At 36.1% G+C, this 15,654-nt stretch overlaps 1 protein-coding gene across 9 annotated transcripts in view; it reads left to right on the forward strand.

The window, feature by feature from the left end:
* Positions 1–15,654, forward strand: part of rap1gap2a (RAP1 GTPase activating protein 2a) — a 91,490-nt gene that overhangs the window by 68,811 nt on the left and 7,025 nt on the right. For 6 of the 9 annotated variants that reach the window (XM_084418701.1, XM_084418702.1, XM_084418700.1 and 3 more), the window contains 17 exons: positions 1,332–1,367; positions 4,458–4,490; positions 6,943–7,164; positions 7,591–7,694; positions 7,822–7,900; positions 9,176–9,229; positions 9,550–9,633; positions 9,718–9,818; positions 10,037–10,166; positions 10,250–10,405; positions 10,492–10,563; positions 10,650–10,736; positions 11,303–11,443; positions 13,174–13,320; positions 13,467–13,582; positions 14,280–14,375; positions 14,602–14,719. In XM_084418701.1, coding sequence (XP_084274827.1) covers positions 1,332–1,367; positions 4,458–4,490; positions 6,943–7,164; positions 7,591–7,694; positions 7,822–7,900; positions 9,176–9,229; positions 9,550–9,633; positions 9,718–9,818; positions 10,037–10,166; positions 10,250–10,405; positions 10,492–10,563; positions 10,650–10,736; positions 11,303–11,443; positions 13,174–13,320; positions 13,467–13,582; positions 14,280–14,375; positions 14,602–14,719 — 1,776 coding nt within the window. Of the gene's footprint in view, positions 1–1,331; positions 1,368–4,457; positions 4,491–6,942; positions 7,165–7,590; positions 7,695–7,821; positions 7,901–9,175; positions 9,230–9,549; positions 9,634–9,717; positions 9,819–10,036; positions 10,167–10,249; positions 10,406–10,491; positions 10,564–10,649; positions 10,737–11,302; positions 11,444–12,227; positions 12,427–13,173; positions 13,321–13,466; positions 13,583–14,279; positions 14,376–14,601; positions 14,720–15,654 lie in introns of those variants that run through there. The other 3 variants (XM_084418705.1, XM_084418706.1, XM_084418707.1) reach the window with 3 other exon arrangements.

The raw sequence follows: 15,654 nt of genomic DNA on the forward strand, positions 1-15,654 counted from the left end.
AGTTGTTGATTTGATTTTAGATATGATCAGGCTTGTATATTTTGCCCTAAGACTGTGTGAGTTGGGTGTGTAAGGTTGAGAGCCCAGAATACATGGGAACTTTTTTTGTATTAAAAACCATCCTAGGATGCACCTCATGTTGATTGAGAGAATGTCCAAAGTGAGCAGAGCTGTCCAGAAATTATTTCGTGACCATTACATGTTACTTTTAAAATGTAAAATGTTTTTTTTGTTTCATTTATTTAATGATTTTATTTGTAAAATGGAAAAAATATTTGTATTTTATTGAGTATTTTAAAGTTTAGTTATTTTTTTGTATTTTTAAGAAATTATTTTTTCATAGTATTTATTTTTTTTGATTTTTTTGATTAGGTATGCACAATAAATCAGTTCCAGGTTTATTTTATTTTATCTTATATTTAATTGAGAATGCTCATTTTACCTATTTATTTAGATTGTCTTTGCCATCATTTAATAATGACTTCACTTTAATCTTTAAAAGCACTACTAATTTTTAATACTGTTAAATGGTAATAAAGGTCCACTGGAGGCAAGTTGAAAGATGAGAACCCAAGTGCAGTTTATTAGAACAAAAACAAAACATGAAACAAAAACATGGCGTGGCATGAAAACAAAAACCAAAGCATGAACATGAACATGGCACAACAGCAGACTACAGGAAACAATACTTGACAAAGACACATGGCAAACATGAGGGCTTAAATACACAGACTAATGACAAAACAAGGGACACCTGTGAACAATGATCAGACAATAAACCAATGACAAGACATGGCAGGATCACATGACAAACAGGGAATCACATGACAGACATGGAAACATGACAAGAACAAACCCAAAACGTGACATAAATGTATTATTTAAAATCTCAAAATATCCAAATTTTCATATTGTAAATGTCTAATGTTTTGATGCTCACATTCATCTGTAGAATCTAAAACTATTGATGTTGGTTTTTAGTGTTTTATTGATTGTTTAGAGTCTAGAAATTTAATATCTGACATTTATCTTTTATCATCCATTACATGAAAATAATTATCGGAAATTTTGTTGGACAGACTTTTAATAATGGTGCATCCCAAGTTTTATTGTCTTTACTGCTAAAATGGAAAAAGTAATAATAAAAAATAAGTGGTGTCAAAATTAACCTGTTCTTAGGAATATTTCTTTCTTGATTTCTACAATTTCCTTCCATATAAAAATTTTTTTTTGATAAAATAACATATGGGTTTGATGTAAATATCACCACAAAACTATGTAAATTTAGACATTCAAATACTGACTTATCTCAATTTCTATTTCTTTCCCAGTCGGCGGAGTTCTTCGACATGCTGGAAAGGATGCAGGTAAGATCCTTCCATTACTCAGATGATCTTATAAGTGCATGTCGCTCTTTAAGATTCCTGTAATAACAGTATTCCTCCACTAACTAATTAGGCTGAAGAGAATTTTACTGTATAATAAATATAACAATCACTGCATATTTTTGACCTTGAGTGCTGGCTTAAGTGTTCTCTCTCCAGTGGACCACCAATCATCAGTTATTCTGAATGAATAATTACACATTTCGGCTCATTTGACAACGCAGTGGTTTGGCCAGAACTTTTCTCTGTGGTCAGTCTTTGGGTGGGGGGTTTGTAGGAGCCCCAGAGGGTGAGAGACTGGGAACAGGACACACTGACCTGTTATATAACAGTCGTGGTGTCATTGTGTGTATGTTTGTGAGGGTGTGTAGATGATGGGCAGCAGGCGGTTAAAGATCAGCCGATCAATATGCTGAGGCAGAAGCGTGGTGTCTTAGTCGGGTGTTATTAAAGCCCTCGGTCTTCTTGAACAGATCTCTGTATGAGTGACAGATCGATGGTTTGTCTGAAGGGCTGATGTCTCTCTCACCACATGCACTTGTGATGTTCTCAATCAAATACGAAGGTGTTTAGGTGTGTCTTAGTCAGCTCCATTCTGTAGCATGTACAGAGCTAGCCTGGCTAACGTCAGACCTCGTCTCATTGAGACGTGGTCTGGGAACCACATGTTCATTTTCTCGTATTTGAAGCGTGGTTTACGAATGCACAGAGCCGTTTATTGGGCGCTACGAATGTCTATCAAATGCGCCTGTACGTAGCTCATAGCCAATCGTTTCAATTATACCAGATGACGTATGTAGAGCGACAGAAATTCGACGAGGAAGAAGACGAAATAAACTTGCGTTCTAAACTACTTAGAACACTGTCTAAGGCTGCATCGAAAGGTAACTTCGCGTCTGATGCCATGTTGGATCCATAGATATAAACAAACTGCTTCGGTGTGTCGCATAGACGTCATCGTCGTCTTGCTGCTCCCTCCCCGTTCTGTGATTGGTTCCCTTTTTGAGGGGAAAATCTGGTCCATGGTGTCCAGGCTGCCTAGCAGCGTGAATAAAATCGCGCAAGGCAGCATGGGGAAACCCAGGCTAGTACAGAGCCCAAGGAATTGGCCTTTTACTTTCTTTTTCTAAAAGAGATTTTGTTTTTAATTACATTCCTAGGGCCAGATTTACTAAACAGGGCACATTAGCGTGAGAGCGCAATCCCAATAAAGTGCCGATGGGAGTGGAAAGTTCTTCGCGTGATCTACTGACGACGCGCAAATGAAAGAACACAGACGCTGTCGGATCATTTTCATAATGACCAACGCAATCTACCAAGAGCAGAGCAAATTAGCATCTTTGGGGCGGTAAATAATGGCGCACATACCAGTATATTGATGTGCGCAAACCTTAGTAAATCCCCCTGCATGATTCATTTAAATACATGGTTCATTGTCTGAAAGGGATACTCCTACAAATGCATATGCAATAAGGTCAGCCGCAAAAATAAGCGCGTCTTTAGCAAATCCTGACAGTAGTTTTTTACCCTAATGTTTATGAAAGGGAAACAATGCCACAAACTTTTAAGAACTGAACAGGAATTAATTTTCAATTATTTTTGTTTAATTTTATTTAACTTTAAATTTTGACTTTTAATGTTTTAATTTCTAAATAAAGTTAATTATTTAAAATGTATATTTAAATTAATCAAAATAAATATTATGTAATTTTAATGAATACAATTCTTTCTTCCTACACACGCTGGATCATTCACTGGAAACTGAAAGTAACTCTTTAAAATTTACTCTTTGAATTCTTGCACCTAGGAACACCATTCAATACCAAGTTTGCTAAGAAGTATTTCCTACTAAAGCAAGGCGGTATTTTACTCTGGTAAGCGTATCTGTAGCAGACTGGGTGGGAGTAGCCTTGGACAAAAACATGCCTAGTGCATTATGGGTGTTGAAGTTTTCCTATTTGTCAAAAGGGAAAACAGCAGCCTTTTTTTCTCTGTTCTCAGGTAGCACCGATTTCAAACATTTGTACCTTTCTACTATATAGGCAGCCAAGTTTTATTAAAAGCCCATTTTGCCAGCACTGAAGTACCCCTTTAACTGTGTAACAGCTAAAATGAAGATTGTCAATGGTGTGTTATACAGCCCCATTGGGAATACATCAGTTACCTTTAATGAGTCACCTCGTAATCATCAAAATAATTGCCATCGATGTCCCAATATTCAGATTCGCAATAAAAGGAACTAAGAAGCAAATTTAGATACAGCTTTAGCCTCATCACAGCTAAGAGCCAAACATTATAAAGGTTTCAAACTGAACAAGAGATTCTGCCTTTATTCATCTCTAGGCAACTGTTTTTCCTAGACTAACAGGAAACAGTTTACCAGGGGAATCACAGTTTTTTTTTACCAAATATCTTGATATTAGCCACCATAGTGTTATTAAAACAATTTAAAATGGGGGTAAAAAGGACAAAAAGGTTTGGAAGACTCCATTGACTATAAGCAAAGCTGTTTTAGTGTGTCATGCATTCTTCCTCTTCCACTCTCTTCTGCTTACCTGGACACGGCAGATTCCCAAAACTGAGGAGACTAAGAGAACCAAGGTTGGGCTGGTATTCTGAATGTGTTTGTGTATTTTGTGTCTGTAAGTGCATGCGTGTGAGTGGGAGAGTTGTGTGTGTATAATATCTTCTTCTTCAGTCTTTTCTTCTCTATAAATATTCTGATAAATATCAGCCACAGTCTGGAGTTTCACAACATCAATCCACATCAATCATTTTGAAGTATTTTTGCACATTTAGTAAAAGGTCAGTGTTGATGGCCATCAGACGTTACCAGAGAGTCCAAATGCAGACTTAAAAACCTTTATATCTCATATATGATTATAGGAATGCAAGCAGAGAATAATCAGATGCCTTTTTTGTTGCAGCTGCTGTTTTTTTGTCATATTGTGTTGTAGATATTATTTCTCTATCCTGCTCTTGGGATGCTCTCATTGCAATAAACAGACTGTAATTTGTGCAGTTGGCTCTACGGTGTTATCCTAAGATCAAATTTATTTTTCTCTCCTACAGGATGACTACATCCCTTACCCCCGGATTGAGGATGTGAGTCCTTGCACGCACGTCACACGCGCACACACACACACACACACACACACACACACACACACACACAAATCAAGCCTATAGGTATATGTACTGTATATTATTATGTTCTTGTTTTAGCAAATCAGCTCAAGAGAGATTTCATTATGCTCAAGTGTTTTAGGACCGAAAGGAACAGATTGTCTCCATTTATTATACAGCTCTCTGGATTACTAATACTGATTGGTCAATCACTGTGTGTTCTGCATTTTGATAGGTTTGCAAAATGATTGCTAAGCTCAAGCTGTTGTCCCTGACAACAAATCTCATATACTCTGCTACACAGAAAAAAATGGTTACCTTAAATGATATAATCTAAATTAACTGGTTTTATTGAAGTCAAAAATACAATTTAATATTTCTGAATCAACCTAAGTACATTCATTTATTCCAATAAAGTGGAATAATAAATAATAAAGTGTTTTTTTTTAAGCAGGTAGAAATCGCTCTTTAAGTTAACAATTTTTGTTTTTATTTTTCCATCGTTTTCATTGGTAGCTAGCTATTGTAAGGACCGCTCAATCGGTCCAACGACAGTTTGCGATAAGTGGGTGAAGGTTTATGCGTGTTATTGTCTTTTCAGTGTGGCAAAGTAATGTAATTACCTCTTTGTTTCATCTGACTCCAAAAATTCAAAAGGTTTAATTGATGTTTGTTAATCATTAAATTTAGGTGAACTCTTTGTTGAAATTACACTCGTTCATCCGGATTCCTATAACACTATAACACGCACCGGCCGGGTATACATAATCACAAGCTCGTCAGTCTCGGTCATTAGACAGAGGCGATTGACTGTATATCAAGCTGACCAACTTAACTACTTCTAATGGTAACTTTTTATAATCATGCCGTGGTTTCCGACGTACATTTAGTTAGAATAATACTAAACAATAATCAGAGGTTGAGGCTCACCCCTATTTAGATTGGTCTAACAACACTCGGGAAACCCATTATTAGCCTCACTAATGCCGATGTGTTAGTCGGATCTCTAAAACTTCGGTCGGTGTGCTTCTCTGCTCCACCTAAGCTGAATTTCAGTCTGTTTACTAACCTGAGTGTATAATTGTGATGTTATGGATTTAACGTAATCTACTAGAGTTAATAATTTCAGAGTAAATCAGAATAAATCCAAATGTAACAATTTATTATTAGTCAGGTAAATGTATCATGCCAATTACTTAATCAATTCAAAGATAATCAATACAATAACATTGTAATAGATCCACTGAAGGCAAGTTGTAAAGAACCCATGTGCAGTTTATTCACACATAACACGATCCAAGATCAAACATAAAATAAAAGCATGGCGTGGCATGAACTTAGAACAAAACATAAACGTGGACATGGAGCTTCCCATCAATGGTTACACAAACAAAACTTGACAGAGACACATGGCAAACATGAGGGCTTAAATACACACAAGACTAATGTCAAGACAAGGGACACCTGTGAACAATGAAACAATGAACCAATGACAACATGACACATCGGACAAGGAAACATATGGCAGGGTCACATGACTTGAACAGGGATCACATGACAGACATGAAACATAACCAACTTACACTATGATAATAACATTCATTAATAACGTCAACATTGCTATTAATCGTTTAAAATTACACATGAAACTGATCAAAAGTGACAGTAAAAACATTTGTTACAAAATATTTGTATTAAAAAATCTTTTTGAACTTTCTACTCATCAAAGAATTCTGAAAATTCAAAAAAACTTTTTTTAAAAACATTGATAATAATCAAAAATGTTTCTTGAGCACCTAATCAGCATATTATAATGATTTCTGAAGGATCATGTGACACTGGAGATTGGAGTAATGATGCTGAAAATTCAGCTTTGCCAGCACAGGAATAAATTACAGTTTAAAATAATACACAATTAGTTTACACTACTATCATTAGAGTATAGTAGACTGTAGTAGACTGTTAGGGTAGGGCTAGGTGTTAGGGTTCAGGTAAGTAGAATAAGTTGATAGATACGCAATTGCAAAGTTACTTTTAGTCAGTAGAGTGTCTGTTGGGGGACCATTAAAATAAAGTGTTAGCATATAAGCAGATAGTCTACTAATAGTCTGAGAGTTAGTTGGCATGTAGTTGCAAAGTTACTTATAGTAAAATAAAGTGTTACCTAAAATTTCACAATATGGCTGTTTTTACTGTATTGTTGATCAAATAAATACAGCCTTGTGAGCATAAGAGACCCCAAATGTTTGAACGGTAGTGTATGTTTATTTATATAATAGTAAGATATATTTATATAATCATTATAAGTACCTGAATTGCTAATCTGTAAGGTTTGTGATTTTTTTTTTTTTTTTTATAATATAGGTTATTATGAAGTTATATAACTGAAATCAAAATGACTTTGATATTTTTCTTCATATTGGCTGTGTAGGTCCTGGAGAAGGGTGGTCCCTACCCTCAGGTCATTTTACCTCAGTTTGGCGGATACTGGATTGAGGATCCCGAGGCTCCAGTCGGGACGCCCACGTCCTCAGACGGCAGCTTCTGTGAGGAGGAGGATGATGGTCTTAGTCCTGGTGGAGGAGGAGGCTCCAGCTATAGGCTGGAGTGTAACAACACCTCACGCGCTTACCGCAAACACTTTCTGGGCAAGGTCAGGATTCATTTGTTATTGCAGACAGTATGTTTATTTTCTATACTGTAAGTCCACAAGGTCAAAAGTACCCATAGTTAAAGAAACACCCATGTACACATTATTTATAATGGGTTATTCTTACCACAGCCACACAATTTCAATATATGCCCTTTCAGCTGAAAGTAAGTGTCCCGTCTGAGGTAATATTTCATGTGCCCATAGCTTATTCACTCACAGTTTTTCATAACACTGGACATGAGGTGTGATGACACGAACATTTTGTGCTCTACATTTTGGTATCAGTTCTGTTTCACAGAGAGCTTGACTTGAACGAGCCACGCTTGAGTGCTATAGATGAAAAATCAGTCTATTGGAAAATGAACCATATTAAAATTTGTGAGGAAGCAACTTGTGTAATGACGCCTGTGTAAACACCTTTCTCAGGAGCACATGAACTATTACTGCACAGCCAGTAGTATGGGACACCTCATCATGTCTCTGAAGTATGAAGAAGTAGACGGACAGGAGTCACTCCGCATCATGCTCAGGTGCCACATCCACCATAAACATCACACACTCCCAACACATATTGAAACTCTGGTATAGTTATTGCTAGGTGGGACTGTATTGTCATAATAAATAGCTGAGCATTTATTCTCGAGTGTCATTTTCTAGGTCAAAAACAAAGACCCTTCATGAGCGGATCCCACTTGAAGGACTCCTCCAGTTACCAAGTGTACCACAGATAGCAAAGGTGTGTATTGGCAAGATATGCAGTACCAGGCAAAATTCATCATTAAATAACATAAATGAAAATATGCAGTTCAAACAAATTAAAACGGTCTTTTAGATTGTTCCATTGCCTTCATAACAGCATTGCAGACTTTTGGCATTCTCTAAATAATTTAATGGGGGGCCACCTGCAATGCTTTGAAGAAGTTCCTGAGCGCTTGTTGGCTGTTTTTGCTTCACAATCTGGCCATTTAAAAACAAAAATAAATAAAGGAATTATTCTATATTTAATAAATAGGCACACGATATATTTTTCTACAAAAACTCATTTTGAGCGTTCAAGCATGAGATTTCAATTGAACATTCTTTAGCATCATGAGAAACATGCGAAACAGTTTGTTCAATTGTATTAACATTTCACAATATTGATTTTTACTGTATTTTCGATCAAACAAATGCATCCCTTTTGAAAATAAGAGACTTTTTTTCAAAAACATTTATATTACATTATCTTACTGACCCCATGACTTTTGAACAGTAGAACATTTTTCTTTGTCAATATATTTTAAAATGTAATTTATGTCTGTGATAGCAAAGCCTAATTTTCAGCAGCCATTACTCGTCTTCAGTGTCACATGATCCTTCAGAACTTGATGCTAAAGAAACATTTATTATTATTATCAATGTTGAAAACAGTTGGTCTGCTTAATATGTTTTTGTCAAAAACATGATTCTTTTTTCAGGATTTTTTTTATGAAAGAACAGCGTGTATTTGGAAACAATGTTGTAACAATGTAACAGATATTACTGTCACTTCTGATCAATTTAATGCATCCTTGCAGAATAATAATATTAATATTAATAATAATATTACTATTAAAAACATACTGACCCCAAACTTTTGAATGGTAGTTTATACACTGTAAAAAAACTCACATTTTTAAGTACAATCAACTTGGATGTTTAAGTCATTTCAACTTAAATTACATTGAACTGACTTCAAAAAGAAAATCTTGTATAACTTAACTTATTTTGATGAGTAAGAGCAATGTAAAAACATATGTTGTCATAATGTATTGATCATATACAGTGTATATTTTAATTATTTCAACCAACCAATGAAAAAAGATTTTAGAGTTATTGTTCTAGTCCAACAGTAATCAAACTTTTAAAGTGCATGAGGACAAAAATTCTCACAAAAGTTTCTCAAGACCACATAGCAGACCTCCTTTGAACTTCCCTCAATCCACTCAAAAGATGCGAGATGCTTACATCAGATGTGTCCTGTGTGTTTCAGCTGCTCTGCGATGATGTCACGGGTCTAAAGTTCAACCCCGTCCTCTACCCTAGGGTGAGCATTTCTCTGTTTCTCAATCCATCTGTGACTTACCTACTCCAGGCGTCAGGGTGAAATAGGGCTATGCTTTGCTCCGTCTCACCCTAGTACCCAAGTCATCTGAATTAAAATGTTCACATGCTCCAGGGGACTCAGATCCATCTGCTTTACACTGCCCGGCGTGCCCGAATCACATAGAGTGTTTGAGAGAAGCCTTGATCATCTCAAGGCTTTGCATGGCAAACACAAACTCCTGAATTATGGAAAGGCACTGACACACATATTTAACCCTGCGGGCGCTTTTGCTCACTTTTTTTCGTTCTCTCTCGCCCAAGGCCTCGCAACTGATCGTCAGTTTTGATGAGCACGAAGTGAACAACACTTTCAAGTTTGGAGTCATCTATCAGAAGTTTGGTCAGGTGAGAGTCGTCTTGAGTAGAATTTAGGCCTATTTTCACTGAATGTTTTCCGTTTTTTTCATTGCCATTGTCCTTTCACATCAGACATCGGAGGAAGAGCTGTTCGGCAACAACGAGGAGACGCCTGCCTTTGCTGAATTCCTCAGTGTTTTAGGAGACAATATTGAACTGCAGGATTTTAAAGGGTGAGAGACGGAGATTAAACTCTGAAAACTGCCGCCAGGGGTCACCTACACACACACACAAAAGGCCCGTTTTAATATTAAACAATAATCAGAGTTAATATGTGAATAATTTAGTTCATAATGTGCGTGATTTTGACTGTAAGTCTGCGCAGGGTAATCAGATTGATCTGCCTAAGCTTCCGCAGAACTAATTTGTCTGGTGATATTGTGCTGCTTAGCTTCAGAGGAGGTCTGGATGTGTCTCATGGACAGACGGGATCCGAGTCTGTCTATACTACGTTCCGTCAGAGAGAAATCATGTTTCACGTTTCCACAAAACTTCCCTTTACAGAAGGAGACATTCAGCAGGTGGGCTACACAAATCCAGAATTTGTTAGTTTTTTGTTGTTGTTTGTTTCTAAACATTTTTCTCTTGTGTCATGTTCTCTCAGCTCCAGAGGAAGAGACATATTGGCAATGACATCGTCGCAGCCGTCTTCCAGGAAGGGCCCACGCCATTCGTACCTGATATGATCGCTTCCAACTTCCTGCATGCCTACGTGTTGGTGCAGGCAGAAAACCCCTGTACTGATCATACCATGTACAAGGTTTGCCAAACACCTCACTGATTTACTCCAGATAGCCATCAATCCCTTAATCAACACTGATCTGAGATATTGATCTGTGTTCACAGGTGTCCGTCACAGCGCGAGAGGATGTCCCTCCGTTCGGCCCCCCTCTTCCAAACCCTTCAGTCTTTAAGAAGGTAACATAGAAGATTGCGTCAATTAAATATTGCATCTAAAGATGATGATTGGTATCATATGATGATGGAGATCAATTCTTCCCCAGGGTCCTGAGTTCCGGGAATTTCTCCTGGCAAAACTGATCAATGCAGAAAATGCATGCTACAAGTCAGACAAGTTCGCCAAGCTGGAGGTGAGGGGAAAAAAATCCAGAGATCAACATATCACCTGCCTACCCATACACAAAAGAAATATATTTTCTGGATATGTTTTGGAATATATGCACATATTTGAAATTGGCCCAATAAATATATTTCATACTTATATTTCATATATTTTTGTTATATTTCAGAATATATTTCAATGTATTTTTTTCTGTACGGGTCCCCAAAAGTGTCAAAAATATATGTGGCATATATTCCAAATACATTGAAATATATTCTGAAATATAACAAAAATATATGAAATATAAGTATGAAATATATTTATTGGGCCAATTTCAAATATTTGCATATATTCCAAACCATATCCAGAAAATATATTTCAAATATAATTCTTTTGTGTATGGGTACGGAAGCTTGTTTCCACCACGGAATAAAATCTCAACTTTTTAGCGAGTTTATATTTCACAGTTCAGATTTGTTTTCTCAGACATTCTGTCATTATTTACTAATGCTGTCATTGAGTTTTCATTTCCGGAACTATCTCTTTAATTAGTCGATCTGCCTCATTGTGCGTGTGTGTGTGTGTGTTTTACAGGAGAGGACACGAGCAGCACTGTTAGATAACCTTCACGATGAATTGCACAGACAGACACAGGCCACAGTAGGACTGGGCTCAGCTTCAGATGAAGAAAAGCTAGAAAATGGAGGTCATGGTGGGCTACTGGAGTCTTTTAAGGTGAGATGTCTTGTCCTGACTTCCACTTGACCCTCTTAAAATCTCAGAGAACCTAAAGATTCGGTTTACTGAATGATTTTTTTTTTCTGTATAGAGAAAATTCTCAATTCCTTCTAAAAAATATATCATATAATCTCAAATATGTACACTACCATTTAATATTTTGGGGTCAGTAAGATTTTACTTTTATTCAGGAAGGATGCATTAAATTCAGTAAAGACATTTATAATGTTACAAAAGATTTATATGCCTAAATGCTGTTTGTGTTTTACTTTCTATTCATCAAATGATCCTTAAAAAATAGCAGGGTTTCCACAAAAATATTAAACAGCAACTGTTTTCATCATTTATTATTAAAAGAAATGTTCCTTGTGCACCAAATCAGCATATTAGAATGATTTCTGAAGAATCATGTGACTGAAGACAGGATGCTGAAAATTCAGCTTTGCAATTACAGGAATAAATTACATTTTTAAATAAATGAAGTTGTAATAATATATTTCACATTATTACTGTTTTACTGTATTGTTGATCAAATAAATGCATTTTTAAATACATTACCGACCCTAAACTTTCAAACGGTAGTATATGTATACCCAGTTATAATGTCTGCCACTGAATGTTATTTTTATATGAGACCAATGTACGTCTGCATGTCATTCTGTGTGTCTAGATATTAAAATGCATGAAACTGGGCTGTTTTGAACTACTAAGCTCTCATTATAAGGCCTGTTTGTGTGTTAGTGACCATATGCATGATTTTGTCGTGTGTGGGTGTTTACAGGCAGGGTGGAGGTGTGTGTGGGGCAGTTTGCAGACACACACATATCCAGCAGTTCTGATCTGTGTAGCAGCTGTGACTGTGTATCATTACCAAGCCGAACTGGTGCAGATGACCAGTTCACATTAAACAATACATCAATACATTAAACATGTATACAACAACAACAAGACTCTTAGATTTCTCTGTAGGTTGTACTTTTGTGCAAGTTAAATTTTTACTTATTACATTTTTGAATTACTTGTATACATTTTTATTAGATTTTTTTATTGATATTTGATTTTAGTATATAACATATACTGATATGATATATATAACATTTATAACATGAATATATTATAATACAATATAAAATGTTATTTATATATAACATATATATATATATATATATATGTAAGTTATAAATGTTGAATGTAGTATGAATATATATATATATATTATATTTTGTAGGTATAATATAATTGTATGTCACAAATTTAAATATATATAAATATAAAATATAAATAAAATATATTTTTAGAGATGTTTGTTGTGGAAAGTTTGTAAAGTCTCAAAAAAGTATATAAACATAAAAAATACATATATAAATTAAACTAAAGATTAGAGTAGACTGTTTTCTACCCTTCTTTAACTTTTGGCTTTAGTATAAATTAGTGTTTAGCGCCACCTACTGGCTTTTCATGGAAATACAATTCCGTTTTCCAAACTTCATTATAATTATTAGGGCTGATATAAACAAATAAATAATTTAAATTAAATGCATTATTAACCAGTTAATCTAAACAATGCACATATAAGCCTTAAGAATATTCTATGATGAGATCTTCACGTTTTCTCATCATTTGCCTCCGAAAAAGTATTGTACTTTTACTCAATACGGGTTCTACATTTAGGTTCGTTCTCAGTCCTTCTCTTACCCTCTTCTTCTGTCTCTTTCTCTCTCTGTCAGAGGGCCATGCGTGTGAGGAGCCACTCCATGGAGACGATGGTGACTCATAAACACAAGAGTCCAGGAGCCGTGGCGGGGGTCCCGTCCAGCGTCAGCGGTGGAGGACTCCAGCAGAACAGCATGGAGTGCACCAAGAGCACCTTCACTGTACTTATATTCTCCTACATTCATTTATTCAGATGAAATTCTTATCTTATCAAGTGTATGCTGATAAGTCACTTATTATTATTATTATTATTGGGGTGCAGCAGTGCATGAGCTTGATGCTTTATTTGTGTGTTTGTGTTTGTCAGCCTCCAGTGCTGTCTGCAAAGTCTCCGTTAAAGAGTCCTGTTAAGCGACGCTCTGGTTTGTTCCCCAGACTGCACTCCAGCACAGAAAGTCCAACTGAGAAACATCCAACTCGCGGGTACTCAAAAAACACATCATTTTATATATAATATACACACACTGATGTGCAAAAATCTGACTCTATATACAAAGATGATCACTGCGTCCCAATAAGCCTACTTATACTATGCCCTAAAAGTAAGTACTGTTTTTGTGGAGAAAAAGTACATACTTTTGAGTGTGTAGTAGAAGAGTGGGCAAGCTTTGAGACCTACTACCTCATCATGATTGTGTCTTAAACTGACCGCTCTGTCAGTTAGTTACATGTATCCTGTCACCGTTTAAACTGCCCTGTCAATCATATTGTCACAGTTAACATCCTCCACATTTTATTTCATTTCATATTGAATAGAAATGTAGTAGCATGTTGATTTGCCAGTCGTGGGACTTTCATGCGGAGAACTCTTCTCATGTGTTTTGGGTTTTAACACTTTTTCCATGTTTGTAGTTCTAATCGAATCTTCGGCCAGTGCATGATAATATTAGTCGTTAGAGTGTGCACGGATCGGTTCTCTGTACACAAATAGTAGACCATCTTGGTACCTTTGGGATACTAGGTAGCCTACAATTTTGAATACTATCTAGGATGGATAGTATGCAAATTGAGACGCAGCAAATGTAGCTTACAATGTTACACTTGTGTGTGTCTGTGTATGTAACGTTTGTACATTAGTATTTCTGAAAAACACTACATAAACAGTTTTCTGTTTTCATAGTGACCAAAAAACAGAAGTATTCCCTCACTCACAGGAAGTGAGGTCAGAGACGTCGTCCAATCCGAGTTCACCAGAGATCTGCCCAAACAAAGAAAGGTGGGTCTTTGTGCTGTTTCTGAGTTCCAGTTCCTCATGTAGCCACCGCTGATTTAAATGCAATGTTGGGATGTTTTGGCCTTTTGATGACTCCGAAATTCAGTTTTAAATGCTTTTCCAGCACATTTTCTTTAGCAATATCCTGTTTATTTCATAGTTCTTCAGCAAAATAAAGAATTGTGGATTTCTGTTGTGTGATCTCTGTCCTGCTGGTTTGGTCCTGCAGGCCATTCGTGAAGCTGAAAGAGTGTAGCGGCAGAGCTAATATCTCCCGATCCTCCTCCAGCACCAGCAGCTTTAGCAGCACAGCGGGGGATGGAGACGGACTGGAGGAGCTGGAAATGGTGACGCACACACACACACAGTCAAAAACAGTTCTGTTGACCTTTCAGGAGATTCAAAAGATGCACACACACATGCGCGCACACACACACACACACACACACACACACACACACATATATATATATATATATATATATATATATATATATACAGCATTCATGTACCCACAGAGAACAGCTTCACCTTGCCCAGTCCTTCAGGAATTTGCTGCTGGCTCTTATATAGATAGTGTTTAAACATGAGATATAATTCATTTTGGGTATATCAAACAAGCAATCTTTGGTCTTATTAATCTATTACTTGTTCCAAAGCAAATTGATTTTGGTTAAGAGGAAAATTAAGTTTCATAACTTTATATTAAGGCTATATTTCACTTAAATCCTGTGTGCCGTCAAACTGTTGTATAAACGCAATATCACACTCGTAACCGTGATTCGATTACCTACGGCCGCATCACAGCCGTGCTGATATACAGCTATATCGCACTGCTACTCGTGTATATTATATATATATATATATATATAAATACTGCATATACACAATGATACATATGATTTATTTTGTTGTTTTATATATTATAAAATGCATAATCTACCTTGAAAAATAAATATTTTTCTTGTTTTAATCTAAGTCTAACAAAATTTTGTTAGGTTTATGCTTAAAGCAAATACAGTCAAATCAATTGAGTAATAAAAAGTTTTAAGGATGTTTTTTTACAGCGGGAAAACAACAAAATGATTCATTTTTGCAATGTGTCTGGTTCTAGCAAAGCTCTTGCAGATAATTACCTCAGATAAGCTCACTGAAAACAATTGCATTATGCTTCAGCCACATCTAGGATTTTTTCATCTTTTTTAAACTGAGACAAAATGATGAAGAAAAAACTTTTTGCCATATGTTTCTTTCTCTAGCAAAGCTCCTGCGGATAATCGCT

Source organism: Rutilus rutilus (assembly GCF_951802725.1).
Source record: "Rutilus rutilus genome assembly, chromosome: 9".
NCBI classification, from domain to species: Eukaryota; Metazoa; Chordata; class Actinopteri; order Cypriniformes; family Leuciscidae; genus Rutilus; species Rutilus rutilus.